This window comes from Peromyscus leucopus, chromosome 16_21, assembly GCF_004664715.2.
Source record: "Peromyscus leucopus breed LL Stock chromosome 16_21, UCI_PerLeu_2.1, whole genome shotgun sequence".
Classification (NCBI taxonomy): Eukaryota; Metazoa; Chordata; class Mammalia; order Rodentia; family Cricetidae; genus Peromyscus; species Peromyscus leucopus.
Window position 1 is genome coordinate 20855125 of NC_051084.1, and position 18888 is coordinate 20874012.

Consider the following 18888-nt stretch of genomic DNA (forward strand, 5'->3'; position numbering starts at 1 on the left):
GCTGTGCATCACCGCCACCTGCCTGTGGGAGTAGCTAGCGGGGAGGGCGGCCGGCCCCCAGGCTCAGGAGGTCTGTCTGACTCTGCTTTCCAGGCTTGAACCTGGCCGGGAAGGGACCCTCTTGCAAAGTAGACTCTACACGAAGCACCTGAGCTTTGTCAGCTTCCCAGACGAAAAAACTATGAAGCTCTCTGCAGCCTTGGTTACAACAAGACAGAGCTGACACGTGGTTGGATGCTGACCCAGGCGGTGCAGCCTGCACAACCTGGGGGACCATGAGCTGATGCCAGCTTATTCGGACTGAATTGTGTCTGTCCTGCCCCCTCCCCACCCTCACCCGGGCCCATTCCTATGGTGAAGTCCTGAGCCCCATGGCCTGAGAATATGACTGTATTTAAAGACGTTGAAACGAAGTCAGGAGAGTGGATTCTAAGACGGTGTAACTAGTATTCCAGAGGAACTGGAGTATATGACAGACACATACGGTAGGCATTTGACCCGACTGTCGTCATGTGCAGCCATTCACAGATTTAGGAGAAAGGCCTTAGAAGAAAACACCCCTGTAACAACTTGACCGTCCAGCCTCCGACACCTACGAGAAGGTACATCTCTGTTGTTCAAGTGGCCCAGCTTACGGTGTTTTGTCACGGCATGCCTAGCAGACCGATAGTGATGGCGGAGCCAAGGGCAACAGAAAGTACTGCTTGACTTCCTGGCCGCTCCCTGCTTCTCTCCCCAGCCACAAGCGATGTCAGAGGCTGGCCATGCCTGTGGAACCACTGTGTGGCACCCGGCCAGCCAACCCCACCTATAAGCAGAGGGAGATGCCAGGAAGGGGAGGAGCCCTGCATCCGTGGAGGGTCATGTGATGTTAAAGGCCCTGCCCACTCCGCTTCTGGTTTCCTAGCCCAAGAGCAAGCCCACGAGAGCCCTATTACCCCACCTCCCGGGCTTTAGAACAGGAGCAGTGACCCCTTCCATGACTCACTTTCCTAAATCATTAAAGGAAAAAGGTCAGCAATGCTGACATCTGGGGCTGAAGGGCGATCCTATGCAATATGGTGCTGTCCTGCATCCCTGGCCTCGACCTCCCACATATGATGGCCACAAATGTCAGGACAGTAGTGTCTACTGCCTGGGGCCTGCATGACCCCTGGATGAGACTGGGTTCAAGGAAGGACCTGACTAAGGCCAGCTCAGACCTCTGCGAGGCTCTGCAGTTGGGCATGAGGACCCCACTGTGGACCCTCTGTGCCATAATAGCTCTGCTGGTCCTTTCTAGCTACCTAGTCCTGTAAGAGGGAAGTATTTCATGGTATAGACTGCAGGCTCATCAGGAAGAGCCCAGGGTCAGGAGCCAGGGTTGCTCAGGGAGCCCCTGGCCCTGGGATTTTTGTCACCTGGATGTTAACTGCCTAACTCTCTTGTGTCTCACCTGGATCCCTAGGGCTTGGGTCACATTGTCACTGCCACAGGATCACCTAAGAACCCTTCTTGAGTCATGGCTTTATGTATGCATGCATGTATATGTTGCTAAGCTGTGAACATGCAAATGTGTGTAGGTGGCACCCGCTGCTCCAGGAAACTAACCCACCCAAATGGGTCCCTTCAGGGAACACCAGGCAATGGCTTCCACAGATAGGAGCCTCTAGGGCACAGCTGTGCCTGAACTTGGAAATTCCCTGGAACATAGAGTGCTCAATTAAGATTTCTTTCACCATCAAATCCCAAAGACCTGGCGAGGTCCTCGTTTGGACCTCGCTCTATGAAACCCCAAGGACTCCTTCAGAGTCTCAGTCTTCTTGTTGGGAAACAAGCAGGTCCCAGAAATCCAGGACTATTGATGGAGCTTGTTAAACACTGCCCATGGGGCCCGGATCTGCAGGATTTGATGGGGCGATGCCCACTTCTCAGCCCAGTGTTAAATGGCAGGTCCTCGGAGAAGCAGCCTTCGCTTGTCTCTGCACACACACGCCTCCCACTGTGGGGATGATGCACCTATCCCACACAAGGGAAGAGGTTAGGGAAGTGGCAGCCTCTTGACAGCAGCAGCCACCCCCAACACCCTGTTCCAAGAACAATCTTGCTACTGTGAGCTCCAGGGAGATAGCGCGCACGGAGGGGCCTGGGGAGGTCGGCAGGGCCAGTGACAGTCCTGCCCATCCAGCATAAGCTGCTGCTGCCGGCATGGATGGGAGGGGCCGGTGGAAGCCTGGTGCCTCATTCCACCCACGCAGTTTGGAAAGCCAGTGGGAAACACTGTGCAAGCAGGACGGCGCCAAGTCCAGTCCTTATTCCGAAGGGCGAGGCCATCTGGCCCGGGGACGGTGCTGGGGTGGACGGAGAGACTCGGCCACGAGAAGAGGAATCTTCTTAGATGGGAAATCTTTTGGGGGGGGGGTGGGGGGGGATCAGAACCGTGCTGGTGGTGACCCAAGCAGCCCACTCTGTCTCACAGGGAAGGGAACGGGGCAAGAAAGAACAAGAGAGCGATAGCGAAGGCTGGCACTGGCTGTTTATAACCCCGGCGAACACATGACATTCTATTATCAGCACCCGACAGGCAGGGAGGTTCCTTCTAGGAGGACGCTTCCGGTAAAGGGCAATTGGAAGAAAACAAAAAGGTAGTGAGAAGCCCTTATGCCTAACCCGAGTCCAGAAACAGGCAGCCAACAACGGGTAGAAACAAACCAGGCTCATGATAACAAAGTAACAAATGCTACCACGCTCACAGGTGGGAGGAAAGCTGGTCCATGAGTAAGTCTTTCAAGACTCCTCCCAGGAGAGCCCACTGACCAATCAGGGTGCAGCTTTCTCGGCTGTAAGTTCATAGCCAGCATAGCTACGGAGCCAGGGGCCCTCTTCTAGTCTGCGTAGGGCCAGGGCTCTCTGAGTATTAGGCTAGATACTGGCCCACAGTCCAGCTTGCAAGTGCTCCAAAGGGCTGACTTTTCACAGCACACCAGTCCTACCGGAGGGGAGGTCCCGGCACCCAGAACTGGCTCCACTAGCAGATCCTGTCTCAATAAACCCACCGAAGAAGGCCTTCTTGCTGCTCCCAGGGTAAGGGGTGCCAGGTCCCTGCCCCACCCCAATTCAATACCTACCTAAGGGGTGGATGCTCACAGAGGTCCCCTGAAACTTAGAAGCTCCACTGAGCTTGTGTGTTGCCATGGAATCCCCCAGGGGAGTTCTCTTAATGCTCAGTAGCCCAAAAGGTACGAGCTTGGCAGGAGGGAGCAAACCAGGCTGTGGGAGGCAGAAGAACCTAGGCAGCAGGGTAGGGTGCTCTGGCCTCAAACCCACCACATTCCCTAAGGAACCCAAGAAGAGAGATCAGAAAGCTACGGTTCTGCCTGTCACCGGTGCCATGACGGGCCTCTACCCTTAGGGTTGTAGACACTACAATAGCGCACCTTAACTAGAGGGCTGCTGGAACAAGACTCGGTGACCTGTCAACCCTCCTCATTCAGACACCTCCCACCACCTGCTCTGGTGGAATGCTTGGGGGAAATGCAGACCTGCATGTGCAGATGTGCAACATCCTGCCAAATACGCAACATGGGCGGTGTTTTACGGACTCCTGAGGGGGCTGCAGAAGGCAGACAAGGTTCTGCATGGAGTCTCCAGGGATGAGCCCCTGAACTGGGTGCTAAAAGGCCGTCATCTACATCAGGAGACTGGCAGGATAGCGGGGTTAGGGTGCAAAGAGGGTAGATCAGCTTCCTCTCAAGGGATGGATGGGCAGAGACGTAAGCGACAAGGAGCAGGTACACGTTACATGCTGGCTTCCTTTCCCATTCTTGTGTTTCAGAACGAGGAACCTGCTGAGCCTCAGGGCCATTAGAAATCACAGACCCATACAAAGAAAGCACTCTCTCAAGAGAGGTGCCAGCCCCAGAGCAAAGCAACCATGGTGGAAAGACGCATTCCTAGGGCTTGGTTAACAGCCATGGGGAAAGTGTGATGCTGGCGTTAGGAGCCAGGGTCACATGCATGCCGAGCATGAACTCTACAAACGAAGCCATGATCCCAAGGTCCGCTCTCATTCTTATGCTGAAACCCAGGGTAGAAACCATCCAGAAACAAGGTAAGCAGTGGGGACCAGAGAGACAAAACGGCCAGAGACAAGGAGGAAAACCGCTCCAGAGCAACAGTGATTGTTCAGGCCAAGAAGGGAAAATCCAAGATGTGAAGGGAGCTGGCTTCATTGTTTCCTGTTATAAAAAAAAAATATCCTGATAATACACACACACACACACACACACACACACACACACACACACACACATATAGGGGGAGAGAGAGAGGGAGAAGGAGAGAGAGAGACTGAGAAGCAAGTTACGGGATTAAAGGCTTATTTGGCTCACAATCACAGTCCATCACTGTGGGGAAGTCAAGGTGTCTAGTCCCATAGGCTACCAAACCCAGGGAATAATACTGTCCACAGTGAGCAGGTCTTCCCACATCAAATTAGCATAATTAAGATAAATTCCCCACAGGTTATCCTAATCCAGACAATCCCCATTGAGACACTCTTCCGATTCTCACTGTGTCACATTGACCTTTAAAATCGTCACAGAAGGTATCCTTGCTCCAATGGCAAGAGGAGCATGCCCCTGCCTCAGTATACCACCGGGAAAAATGACCTGCAACAATGCCCTAGCCACAGGGCCACAGAATGGCTCAGGACACAGTGCTGGTTGGACAGAGTCACTGTGGGAACTGCTCTGTCCAGCCTGCAAGCACCCCAGGGTGATGATGTACCTGAAGGAGAAGGCGGGGCCCATAGAGCATGCTGCTTGGAAATGTGACATATCACCTCTCAAACGTTCCATGACTCCCTAGCCACGTGACCTGGGAGGAAGCCAACAACTGGCCTCTCAGTTATGCATTGGTGACGGGAAGGGGACAGCAAGGTAAGATCCTTAGGACTGTTGGCGAGGGTTATGTGACAACTCCCTGGGAAAAGCAAACACACTCACTTGGTCACACAAAGCTATCGTTGGCACCTTCTCTGTTGAAAAGGGAGTAAGTATACAGGGCCAAGGCTAACGACAGCCTAGCCAAGCACTACGGCACTACACTACCATGTCATTCTTGCTTAGGTAGGGGCCTCTGGCATGACTCTTCTCAACCTCAAGAATACACACAATCTGCCCCTCTAGACTCAGTTTATAAAGCAAACCCATGACCCACCCTCCCTGCAGAATGTATGCACAGGGCTGCCTGCCTCTACTCGATTCACGAGAGGAAGAAGAAAGGAGTTTTCTGTGGTTTGTCTAAAGGTGCCGTCACCTCCTCGCTACACGTCTCTGAACAAGGAGTTAGTTGCCTTTTCAGGAGACCTCTCCCCGGAAGCCGCGACCTGGTCCAGAGCAGAGCTCAGTGCCCCATCCCAGGTTTCACATCTACCCCACATTCCCGGCAGGTGCCCCTCCTGGACTCACCACTTTGGTGGGCTCCAGGGCTCCCGAGGCCAGAGCATCGCGGCTGCCTCTGCCTTTGCTGCTGAGGTGTGGAGAGGAAGAAGGTGAATCGTCGATGTAGGGCATCCCATCCTGGTGCCGGCGCTGTTCCTCGGCCTGGTCTGCGGCGCAGCCATACCCAGGTGGTGTTCCAAACGAGGAATCTGTGTGTGTACAAAGCAGCAGCCGGTGTTAATGAGAGCTGAGCCAGGGTCCAAGCTGACACATACAGGTATCCCTAGGGGACTTTAGGTACCCCGCCATCACTCTCAAGACCTATTACTAGCCAAAGACACAAAGGATGAGAAGGGATCCAACTGCAGCTCGTATCCAGATAATACAAGAGTAGCCAAGGCTGTCCTCGGGAAGCAGGTAATATAGGGGACTAATATGTAACATCTGGCCCTGGTAAAAAAAAAAACACACATACACATACACATACTCTTTCACACACATACACATACTCTTTCCTAGCACACGGCTTCTAAAATCATTAGACTTTCCAAAGCGATACTTATTTTTTTTTTAATGTTAGTGAGATGATTGGAGAGCTCAGGATGGGGGCTGGTTGTTATGGTTGAGTGGGAGGGGAGGGTCAACCACGTGACTAGAGGGTTGGAACTTCCGGCTATGACTCTGGCCCTCTAGGAAAGGGGCTGAAGGTTGAGTTGATCATTAGAGGCCAATGACATAATCAGTCAGCCCCATGGAATGGAACTTCTATAGAAACCCACAACGCAGGGTTGGAAGAGTGTGGTGTCTTGGCCACTGAACACACAGGAAAACACTCTAGGCCACGCTACCATATAACCATCTCTTTCCTCCTACTCATTCGGAGTGGCTCCTTTTTTTTATTTTTTTAAATCATAAACTGAAAATCTAGTTAGGAAACTGCTTTCCTACCTTCTGCCACCATCCATTCCTGCATAAATGATGGAGTATGAAGAAGGGATTGCGAGACACCCCCCCCCCTTTTCTCCGTGGATATGATCAAACAAAAACGTGGGTCATGACCTGGGGTTTGAAGTTGGTGGAGTGAGGGAGGCTGGTCTTATGGGGCTGAGCCCTTAACCTGTGGGATCCAATACCAATCTCCAGGAAGATAATGTCAAATCTGAGCAAACACTGCAGTATACCCCGATGGTATCCGCAGAGAACTGAAGGGCTTCTTGGTGTGGAGGAAAGGCCTGCCTTTGGTCACAGAAGCTTTCTGCTGAGGGTGATGTGAAGACAGACAGGGGCTTTCCATGTGGGGAGGCGGCCTGGGCTAGGAGAACCCGAATGCAAAGGTGCCCTTGAATGGTCCCTATACATCTACCTACAGGGACGCAATGGTCAAAAAAGACCACAGTCCTCTGTACTAATTGTTGGCAAACCCAGGAGAAGCTCACTATGATCCTGGGCTACTCCCCCCACCCCCACCCTGCCCCGGGCTACTACTTACAGTAACCTTTGCTAAGACCTTCCAGTGGACATACACACGCAGGCAAAATGTGGCCCACCCTTGGCATCAACAGCTTAATTTGGACAGCTGGGGCATGTGGTGGGTTGGCATTGTGACCAGCAGAGGGCTAGATACCAGACCAGACAGCCAAGCTGATCATGGCCCTAGTTACCTGCTCGTCCTCTGAGAAGCCTTTATAAGAATAAGGCTGTTAAGCTGGGTATGGCTGCACCGACGTTGTATAACCCCAACGTTGGGAGGCAGAGGCAAGTGGATCTCTGCAGGTCTGAGGCCAACTTGGTCTTTGTAGGAGGTTCCAGGGCAGTCAAGGCAACAAAAGTGACCTTGTCACAAAATTGAAGTGGGGGTTGGGGGTGGGGATCAGGGTGCTTTCCTGGTGATCCTGACAAACAGTGGGGTATATCTTTTAGAGACAGAGGATGCTGTGACATCAGCTATCCATGGTTGCCTACAGTTTGCAACAGGTCCCAGCCTGAGGCCATAGGACAGCAGGCCAGCCCAGGTACAAGAACTGGCAACTGTGAACAGCGATCACCAGCAAGGTCTGGTGGTCCTGACCTGAGGAACCTGAACTACAGCCCAGACCCCCTTTATCCCAACCCGAATACAGCACAAGGACAGAGGGGGTCCATTCTAGAAGAACCTCATGGCTGGCGAAGCTCTAGTCATAGGAAATAATATACCCCACACCACCACACACACACACACCTCAAGGCTGGATGACAAAACCTGATGGCTACCTGTAGCTCCTCTCTGAACCATTCCCAGTTTGAGATTCCTTCCTTCCTTCCATTTTGCTGAAATAGGGCCTCATGTCTCTCAGGCTAGCCTATGTCCTGCAACCCACTATGAGGCTGAGGATGACCTTGAACTCCTGGACTTCCTGCCTCCACCTCTGAGTACTGAGATGAGGGACATGCAACCCTCTACCAGATTTATGTGGTGCGGGGGAGGGGGGGATGACCCAAGGCTTGCAAGTACTCCAGCAACTGAAATACCCAGGCTTTAGCTTGTATTTTTCAATAGAATGGACCCTTCTAGCTTGTATTTTTCAATGGAATGGACCCTTCTAGCTTGTGTTTTTCAATGGAATGGACCCTTCTAGCTTGTATTTTTCAATGGAATGGACCCTTCACCACAGACAGCATAGACAAGGGCCCAGTGTCGGCTAAATATTCCTAAAAATCTTTTGACAGTCTTGCTCTTTTCCTACGGCCATCTTTTCAGCAGCCGACATCCTCTTCATCATCTGACAGGATGCCTTGCGTCTGCTCCCTGTGGCTTCCACTGACTACATGGACTCATGTCCAAGGTCAAGTCAACACTGGGTAGTAATCAACCCAGTAAGAACATCAGGATCAGACTTGTCCCAGGGGTCACTGCACATGAACTGCAGGATTCCATGTCTGGGACACAATGAACTCCTTGAGCAGCCTGACAGGAGCATCAACTGCTTGGCAAGGGCTTGTCCACCATTGTGGAGTAGGAACAATGTGGACATTTCACCTTCCCAGGGTGAGACCCACAGACCAGGAGGTCCCCTGCTGGGCTGTGCCAGCCCACCTAACAACCCAGACTCCTCAGGTTGCTGCTCCTCCTGCTGCCTGAGTCGCAGGTGATCCAGGAACCGAGCTGTGTCCGCCCTCTTCGAAACTTCCAGAATGATCCGGGCACCTGAACTCAGGAGGAACATGGCCATGTTCTTAGCCCTGCCTTCCCAGACTATGGGAACAGACTGAGAGGGCCAGACAACCCATTCACTGGAACACACTGGGAAGGCATGCTGGGAGAACTGGGGTTGGGGCAGCAGCTCAGCTGTGGCAGAGTTGGCCTCCCGTATTCCAAAAGTGAGAACAGATCAGACATCCAGCTGTGCCAGGAAGGTTTCCCCAGCTCCCACCCTCCTCTCAGCTCTGCCTCTGCACCCTCGCCAGGGTGCACTGTACACTGCTGGTGACGGCTGTTTTTATAGACAGTTGCTCACATCCTTTGGTAGGCAGACCGCTCCAGTACAGGCTTAGAAATCTGCTGGGCAGGCAGGTCCAAGTCTCACCACAGTTAGAGCTAGTTCCAGACCCTGTGAGCACAGACTACAGTCCAGAGCCTTCTCCCAGAACCCCGTGTACCAAAAGCTGACTTTAGCTTGGGAAGAGGGCTGTAAATCAGGAATGCAAGCCTGGTCATCTATAGGGCTCTTCCTTTATTTTGGAGCAGTACTTTGCACAGTACCCATGGCGCTACCCGGAGCTAAGTTTCCTAACAATGGGAAAGCCTCAGCTTTTGCAAGAAGCAAGGTGGAAAACACCTACTTGCTCCCTTTTGCCAGGCACTTCCCAGGGCTCTTCCTGGCGTTGCAATCTTTTCCACATTCTGTGGATGTACACAGACACCTTGGCGGGCATGAATTCCCATTTTTCTGACAGAGTTTTAGAGTCTGATTACATTCAAGTCCACCTATGACTATTGCAATTTAAGATCCTTTAAGATGTAGGGAACTCCTTCACTGATGAGGAGCAACACCTGACAGCTCCCGAGGGTGTACACAGCATGCCTGGGACCCACACACAGAGAGGTCAGGGAGTATGCAAGAGAGAAAGCAGGAAGCAGGAGAAGGAGAGCATATAAATGCATGATCCTAAACCCCTATTGGCCCAGGGTGTGATCCAAACATTTTCCTAATGGAGTTTTAATTGGTAGGTTTAAAGCAAGCAGGCACTAGCTCTGGGGTGTCACTAAGGCATATCTTGGCCATCGGTGTGACGTGTGGGGTTAGTAGGGCAAATTCAGCTGGTGCCTCCACCTGCTCTACGACCACCCAGGGAAGTGGCCATATACCTGCCCCCCAGGGAGGCAGATATTTGAGGCAGATATTGCAGGAACTGGAAGGAGGGGGAAGATGGGAAATTGTGAAACAGGTGCACTACTGGAAGGAGTGACTGGGACCTGCCTGTAATGGGGGGAAGCCCATTCATATGAAATATGGATGCCAAAGCAGCTCTTATAAAACTCTACTTCATGGGCTGGCGTAGGAAGTCTGCCTAGTGTAAGCAAGGCCCTCGGTACATATGTACGTACACACACACACACACACACACACACACACACACACACACACACACACACACAATTGCATGCACACCAGCACAGCCTGTTGGACTAGGCTTCTTACCCCAGCACTGAGGAGGCTAAGGCAGGATGATGATAAGGTTCAGGCAATGCCTGAGCTATGAGGTGACTTCAAGGTCAGTCTGGACAACTTAGTGAGACCCTACTTCAAAATGAAAGATAAAAGGGGGTCTAAGAGATACAGCTTAGCATGCCTGAGGCTCTAGTGCCTACTCTGTCACTTTCCAAGCACATTCCAAAGAGAAGATATCCCTAAAATTCTGTGCTGGTAACCATGTGATCTAGCAATTCTATTACCTACGTGACTAAGGAGACTAGAAAGTTGTTTACTCAGATGATTAAACAAAAACGTGTGTCGTGATGTTCACAGAAGCCACTGTTCATGGAGCTTTGGGAGGCAATGGTGGGAAGCTTGCCTGGGTGAGAGCCCTGCTGCTGGCAAAAACCAAGAGTGAAGTTACACCATGGTCAAAAAGCAGAATCAATCCAAGTATCCATTTCCACCATGGCCTATGGGCTTTAAGATGATCTGACGTAAGCTACAAGATGGATGAGCCTTGAGGATATTATGCTCAGTGATAAGAGTCAGTAAGAGTCAGAAAGGGTCACATATCACGGTTTCATTCACACGATGTATCCACCAAGGACACAGAAAGTTACAGGAAGTAGGTTAGGGACTGCTTTGTGAGTATGACGTTTGGTGTTGGGGTGGGGGTGGGGTGGGGTGGAGAACTGTGGAACCAAACTGATGGAGGCTGGTGTGTTCGATAGTTTTATGTCAACTTGACACAGCTGGAGTTACCTGAAAGGAGGGAGCCTCGATTGAGAAAATGCCTCCATAAAATCTGGCTATTGGGCATTTTCTTGATTAGTGATTGATGTGGGAGGGCCCAAGAGGTGCCATCCCTAGACTGGAGGTCCTGGGTCCTTGCTGAGCAAGCCAGTAAGCAGCACCCCTCAATGGCTTCTGCCTCAGTTCCTGCTCCCAGGTTCCTGCCCTGTGTGAGTTCCTGTCCTGCCTTCTTTTGGTGATGAACAGCAATGCTGAAGTGTAAGCCAAATAAACCCTTTCCTCCCCAACTTGTTTTTGGTCATGGTGCTTCATCACAGCGATAGAAACCTCTAAGATTGTTGGTTAAAACTGAGTGTGTAACACCCAACTGCTTGCTTTAATTAATTCTGAGCTAGACCTGGTGGTTTAGACTTGTAATTCCAATATTTGGAAGGCTAAGGCAGAAGGATTATAAATTCAAGGCCAGCCTGGGCTATACAGTGAGGTTGAGGCTAACCTGGGGAAAACAGTATTCTCTCCCTCCCTCCCTCCCTCCCTCCCTCCCTCCCTCTCTCTCTCTCTCTCTCTCTCTCTCTCTCTCTCTCTCTCTCTCTCTCACACACACACACACACACACACACACGATGACTTTCATGTTATATGAATTTTACCTCGATTAAAAATAAATTGGGCTCACAGCACCATCCTCTATGAGCTTAGCTCCTCAGGGAGCTTAGGGCAGGAGGCTTGCAGACAGCTTAAGCTACATGAGTCACTGTCTTAAAAAAACAAAAGCCAAATCTAACAGTTTTCTGAAAGGCCAAGAGTGTGCTATTGGAAACAGACAAGAGAACCAGCCATCTGGTGCCATAACCCCGGGCCACCACAAGCAGCAAATGGCCACTGAACTTGGGTCTGTTGCTGGTTTCAGTGGGTTTTCTGCTTTCTCCTCCTGTTAGGTTGGCAGCTGTCCCTCCTGCATTGGCAATCAAGCCAAGTCAAAACTCTTTATAAAGGAGACAACCCTCACCCACTTGGCCACAAGGCCATGGCGAGAGCACTATCTTCAAGAAGAGGGGCACCGTGAGCATCCAATCCTGGGCCTCTTAGCCCTTGCACTGCATCCCTAAAAATGGCATCACCATTTCTGGCCAGTTCCCAAGCATGGAAATCCCCGGTTGCCTGGGCAGGGAGAGGTCATGGTCATGAATCAGTGTGTGCCACACAGAAAGCCCTGAGGCTGGCTAAGCCCTAACTACCACCCAGACGGGTTGCAGAATGCCAGTCAGGAGGGGCCTGAGTGTGCCCTGCTCAGGGCCTGATGCCTTGGTTCTCCAGGTAGCCCTGTTTATCCTACAGGAGGGACAATGTTTCTAGTGCTTTGTTTTCTTAGCCCAGTGGTTCTCAACCTGAGACCCTTTAGTACAGTTCCTCATGCTGTGGGGACCCCCCAACCATAAAACTATTTTTGTGGCTACTTCATTAACTATAATCTTGCTGCTGTTATGAATTATAATATAAAGGTCGGGCGTTGGTGGCGCACGCCTTTAATCCCAGCACTCGGGAGGCAGAGCCAGGCGGATCTCTGTGAGTTCGAGGCCAGCCTGGGCTACCAAGTGAGCTCCAGGAAAGGCGCAAAGCTACACAGAGAAACCCTGTCTCAAAAAACCAAATAAATAAATAAATAAATATGAATTATAATATAAATATTTGGGGGGGATAGAGGTTTGTCAAGGGGTTGCAACCCACAGGCTGAGAACCACTGTCTTAGAGGCTGACCCATATAAGCTGCACGGCTGTCTACTCAGGGCCTGGGTTCCAGGTGGCTGAAGACTCTGAACTACCAAAAGGCCAATTTTGCAGGACATCTTCCACCAACTGAGTGCACCCACAATGTGGGCAAGCACCCTTCCCAAGGTGGTCTGAGTGAGAAAGGCCCTCATAGGCTCCTATGTTTGAATAGTTGATCCCCAGTTGGTGTTTGGGAAGGATTAGAAGGTGTGGCCTTCGAGGGGGTGTGTCACTAGGGGTTGGGCTTGGAGGCTTCAAAAGCCCATGCCCTCCCAAGTTTCTCCCTCTCTCTCTGTGATGCTTGGAGGCTGAGATGAGGGCTCTCAGCTACTGCTCCAGTACTATGTCTGCCTGCCACCATACTCCCTATGATGATGATCACGGATTCACCCTCTGAAACGGTAAGCCTCCAGTCAATTCTTCCATATGTTGCCTTGGTTGTGGCATCTTCACAGAAATAGAAAAGTAACTGAGACACCCACCCCACCCCCACTCATACACCTGGCATCCAGAACACTCAAAAAATCTTAAAAATCTCCAGTGTCTAAAAAATCTAGACACTGGAGGCAGGAAAAAATAATCTGAGGCTCGAGGCCCCAGGCTGAAAACTGGCTGGTGCCAGGGTGGGGTAACTAAGGGTGGAAATCCCAGCTAGGAAAAGGCAGCAGCCCTTTGCCGTAGGAAGAGTGATTTAATTACTGTTTCTTGAACCACTTGGCTTTTTATTTTTTTAGGACTACAAGGTTAAGAAAAACTTCTTGGAACCTCACAAATGAACGTGGCACCTATCTCAGCCAAGACACGTGCTGCATTTAACACCTGTGTTGCATATGTAATGGGACCACACACGACCCCTCCCCCTTGGAACCATGGGAGATGTCCATCAAGACAACCACGCCAAGGTCACCAAGAGAGGAAGCTGAGGAAATGACTACAGAATCTGAGGGAGGGTTGGGAGAGGCAGACATGCTCTGTCCTGAACACAAAGGCCAACAGCAGGCCATAATCGGCCCAGGGGTAATCCTCCCAAAAAACACTTCCTTGGGCTGAGAATGTTACTCAGGGCTGGAGTATACGTGCAAAGCTCTAGGTTCTGTTCCTACTGCTGTTTAAAAAAAAAAAAAAAAAAAAGAGTATGTCCATCTCCTACCTCTGAACCTGTAAGATGATTAGAATCTTATTTGGTTGGGACAGACATAATTAAGGCGTTTCGGATTCCACCTCCATAGATTATCCAATTACTATCACTCTGCTGGGCTCTTGCCCTCAAAGACCACTCAGGAGAAGTATAGGGGGCGTTCCTCTACATCAAGCAACCGTCCACTTCTTGGGACATCAACTGAGTGACCTCGGTTTTGTTCCAATCTGTTACTACCTGGACTTCACAGGCTAAGGGTTCAGTCCTGAACTCCCGTCAATCAAATGTTGAGGCTACCTGGGACTTGTGAGTGACCAGCCACTAAGCAGTATAGGTCTGTGTTTCTGCCTCACTGTTCTCCTGGTACAGTAATTTACTAGACTAGCCTAGATTTTTTGGGAGAACTTTCTACAGACAGGGGACCCTGGGCCTGGGTGAAGTCTCCTAGCAGCTGAGAGTCAATGATTTTGTCACAACTAATAAAATCTACCATGAATATTGCCTACGTAATTTTTTTGACTAGCAATATTCCAAATAAGAATGTTAAAATATCAATTTAATATGACCTTTGTACTTAACCTTATTCCTTTCCTGGCTATAAACACGTAATTTTATGAGAACCTCACAAACAAAATTACAAACTCTGTTCACAGTTAAAACGTGTTTCCACTTCCTTGTGGCCTGCATTGAGTAAGGATTCCTTTGGCCCTTTAAACCTACTTTTTAGGATTCTAGGAACCCACAATCCTATCCCATGCACTTCAGACATCATGATTTTAAAAAAGAGCAAGTTTCTAGAAACCCTTTGAACAACATCACTCCAGAAGTCCACCCACCCCAATCACATATGAGGCTACTGTTGAGACATTCCAGGTCAAAGGAGAATTTCCCCGAGGAGGAGCCCACAGCCACACCCGGTATGCACTGTCCCTTTATGCTAAAACCTTTCATTAACAAACTCCAACTCTGCATCACATTAGTTTGTTTTTTAAATTCTCTTCTGCAGTGCAGTCAGGAGTCTCTGGAGACTTCTATGAGGTAGGCAACTGGCAGAAACCAAGGGCTGCATCTCTGGTCCCCACTGCCAGACATCATAAAGGACACAAAAGACAACTGGCAAATGGAAGAGTACGCAGGTCAGGGTATATATCCCAAGGCTGTACCGGAAGCCTTCCATGCCTCTCCAGATGTTCACTTGGAAGCTCTCTGAACCCCGATGTTTAGGTTCCTTTTTTTTTATGAGGCATGACTGACTCGCTCAGTGTCCACAGGCATCAATTCAACCTCCAGCCCCTTGTCCCTCCCCCAGAGGTAGGGAGAAAGGCTGAAAAGTTCCAACTCTCTAATCCTGTGGGAGTTGGTCAGGCTGGCGACCAGCCCCATCCTGAAGCTCTCTAGTTTTCCAAAGTACGAGACAAGGAACTATTTTTGGAGCTACACTGTCTGTAGATTTTTGTTACGCAGTCTTTCTAGATCAACACGTGCCCTACAGAGGAACTCAGACACCAGCACCAAGGAACCACTTCCTAATTACCACCTGCCCATAGAAACAGGACTCTAACCAGCTGGCCATGGGCGCGACATGCCCTGAGAGCCACAGCTAGGTCTCCAAGTGGAGGCCTAAGGTGGTCTTCCAGTTAATCATTAATAGCAGAAGGTTTGGTCATACTCTAGGCTGGATCCTCAACTTGGCACATTCGTGAACTGAACTGGACCGAGGCTGCCGGGAACAGGGTAGGGTGTGTGCAAGTGATGTTCTGTGTTTAGTGCCAATAACTTATGGCATAGGATACGTGGGCAGATGTCAAAAGCCAAGGGACAGATCAAAAAGTGGCAGGGTCTGCTAGCCTAGCATAAACGGATTCTCCCCTGGGAACTCCTTTTTTTTATTATTATTATTAAACAGGTATCTGTTAGGAGACATATAGTCCTTTTTGTTCCCTATCTCCTTCTTCAACAATTTCCCTGAAAAAGAAAAGACAACAAACAAACTGGTCTTGCAGGGATCGGGGAGGAGTCAGAGATTCTTTTCATCTCAACATTCCCATTAGTGAAATGAGGCTAATGACAGACACTCTTACCCATATGCCCTGGGGGTAACAAGTAAACCATCACTCCCCTACCCGAAGGAGGAAGCACCTAGAGGCATCACTTAAAACAGTGACTGCAAACTGGGTATTCGTCCCATCCAGGGAGGGCGTGGATAGTTATCGCCACTATGTGGCTCCCTTCTGGAAAACTCTATGGTCTTCTCTTGCTTAGCTTCTTTAGTGTGCGGAACCTCTTCTTTCACTGTCTTAAACCAGCTCCACTTATAAAACATGGCAAGATCCACGTGCTGGCGGGCCTCACAGCAACTGCCTAAGTCTGTCTTCTGGTGCTATAATGCAACACCAGAGGGCAAGGACTTATAAAAAAAAAAAAATTATTTAGCTCACAGTGAGCATGGGGCAGGCATGGCTCTGCTGAAGGTTTCCCTAACTGTATCGTATCACGGTGGGTGGCATCTGTTACAGTATACATAGGAAATGTTCCCCAAAGTGTTAAAAGCTTAGTCCCCAGCTTTTGGGAGGTGGTATAAACTACAGGAGTTAAGGCTCAGTGGGAGGAACAGGTCACTATTCTTAGGAGCTATTCATTGTCTTTGGCCCCTTCCTCTGGGTTCCACTCCCCTTCGCTTCACTGCCAAAGACAAAGCTTTTCCTCTATTGTGTCTTTTCTCTCTAAGGCTTCTGTCTTGACAATGACCTAGAAACAAAGGCAGCAGATGACCATGGACTAAAACCTCAGAAACCGTAAGCCGAAATGAATCCTTCCTTCCTCGCTTGCTTTCTCGGACACTTTCATTCCGGTGATAAAAAGTCTGACTAATGGAGCAGAGCACCACTGTGGAGAAGGCCAGAGAGGAGAAGGGGGTGGTGCCTTCTCCTAGGATAACCCATTGTTGGATCGAATATAGAGTCCCGTGAGAACTAACCCAAGAGTCACTTGCCCAATATCTTAACCAACTCCTACTGGGTCTCACCTCTAAAAAGCCCATTACTGATCAGCACTGCTACACTGGAGGCCAGACTTCTAACATTCAAATCTTTGGGGTTACATATCAAAATCATAGCAGCATCTACCTATAGGGTTCTAAGGCTTTTGCGGGCCAGAGAATCATCCGGGCACAGCACTCGTGGCCTACCAGAAAAGGTCAACGGAGCCTGTAATGCCCATGATATACACTGGCCACTTATCTACAAAGGTCCTCTTTCCCACTTTCTCAGATGCCAGGTGTTTCCAGATTTCTCTTCTCAGGCACAAACTGGGCTGGAGAGGAACTCTGCAGGGCTCCAAGCTCTGCAGGCCAAAGAAAGTCTCTGCAGATGGCTGAGAAATGAGCCAGAAAGCCAGCCAGTAAGGGATCCCTTTGTCCAGATGCAAGAGGGGACAGAGAGCTTGGCTCTGGACCTGAAACTCAAAACCGTCACATTGGAATTACCACTCAGGGTGATAATCCCAGTTGTCATCAAGGGTGTGACAATCTGTTCCAAGACCCACCTGTCACTCCTTGGTCAGTCGGGCTGGGGAACCAGGCCTGGCTCCCAGCCTGCTTCCTCCAGGGAGAAGGGATTCACAGGCCTGAGCTGTCCCTGACAAGCGCAGCCGCCAGACACTCCCACACCCACTCAGGGCCCACACTCAGTCACCTGCCAGACCAGTCAGGTGAGCAGGTCCTGTTGACAGCTGGGCTGCATTCCATTCGTAAAGGACTCTCCAGGGAAAGCTAGCCTCTGAGACTCCAAGGAGGGGCAGCTGGATCACTTCTCTCTGTGACGGAGTCCTTACGTCATCAGTTGGAATAGTATCAGGAAGAGGCCTGCCTCCAGAACTGGGGGATCCACCGGGAGCCGAGGCGTCCGGAGGGGTGCTAAGAAGGTATCCGACGCCGGCTCTCAGCCTGGTGTGCCTCACAGAAAATCTCCAAGTAGTCAAGTAACAGCTGGACTCTACTGGACCACCTTGCCCCACACTCTTGCCTCAACAGCCACCTCCGTCCTCGGGGCCTTGCAGAGTTGGCAGCTTATTTAGGTTGAGTCAAAGACACTCAGGCTTCCTGCACACTTCTCACATCCAAGCTAATCCCAGCCCGCTTCCAAAGGTCCCTGTTCCAGCCCACCGACCTCCCTCTGGAGGGGCTACCACCAGCCCCTGGCAAAGGATAGCAGTAGCAACCATCAATTTCACACTAGTGTCTGGCAGACACGAGTCACCTCCGTTTTCAGGAAGAAAGCCCAGAGCTGCTTGCACCCAGGGCTCCCCATACCCCATGCTTTGCATCTGGGCTGTGCACACGGTGTGTTGCCCTTTTTGCTGAATTTTGCTCTGTTCGTGACTGGAGCACAGGAGCGGTCAGCGGCAGAGCACGGACCATGTATTTAGAAGGGTGGTGGACTGATCTATTTGGACAGCTGACTGATGGCCATCAGTATTTGGACAGCTGACCGACGACCATCAGGCTGCTTCCACCTGCTGAGTCAGCAGCACACTGGCAATGCACATGTCTCACAGCTCCACCAAGAATGCACTGGTGTTGCAGGATGGAGTCCTACAGCCTGGGAAGAGAGAGCTGTGAGAGGACCAGAGTGGCATGCAGTGGAATCCCGGGGCTCAAAGACTCAAAGAAGGAAGCTACTGTCCATGTGCACTGGGGGGCTGGTTGTTGTGTTGCAAGGCGGTATCTGGAGCGCCTCAAACTGAAGCGCCCCCAAAGGCCTCCATAAGCCACCACGGCTACCAGTCCCAGAGGCGTCGCCAGCTCTCACGGGCAACATCCCTCAGCTTTGTGGAGGAGGCACTGTGTGAGATGTCGCTTGCTACAGACGACATGTTTGCGTCTCTTTAAAATTCACATGTTGAAAGTTAATCCCTAGTATTTGGGGGTGAGACCAGCTTGTTGAGGGGGAATGGTACTTTTCTGGGACCCCAGAGTACTCTCTCACCCTTCCACCACGGGAAGACACAGTGAGAAGAGCAGTCAATGCACCAGAAAGAAGGGTCCTAACCAGGCACCATATCTGCCAACACCTTGATCTCAGCCCACTGCCTCTCAGACGGAGAAACGATCACCCGGTTTGCAGTACTT

The 18888-nt window shown here is 50.7% G+C and overlaps 1 protein-coding gene across 2 annotated transcripts in view; it reads right to left on the reverse strand.

The window, feature by feature from the left end:
- Window positions 1-18888, reverse strand: part of Bcr (BCR activator of RhoGEF and GTPase) — a 132930-nt gene that overhangs the window by 57661 nt on the left and 56381 nt on the right. For both annotated transcript variants that reach the window (XM_028874209.2, XM_028874210.2), the window contains exon 2: window positions 5451-5632. In XM_028874209.2, the coding sequence (XP_028730042.1) occupies window positions 5451-5632 (182 nt within the window). The remainder of the gene's footprint in view (window positions 1-5450; window positions 5633-18888) is intronic.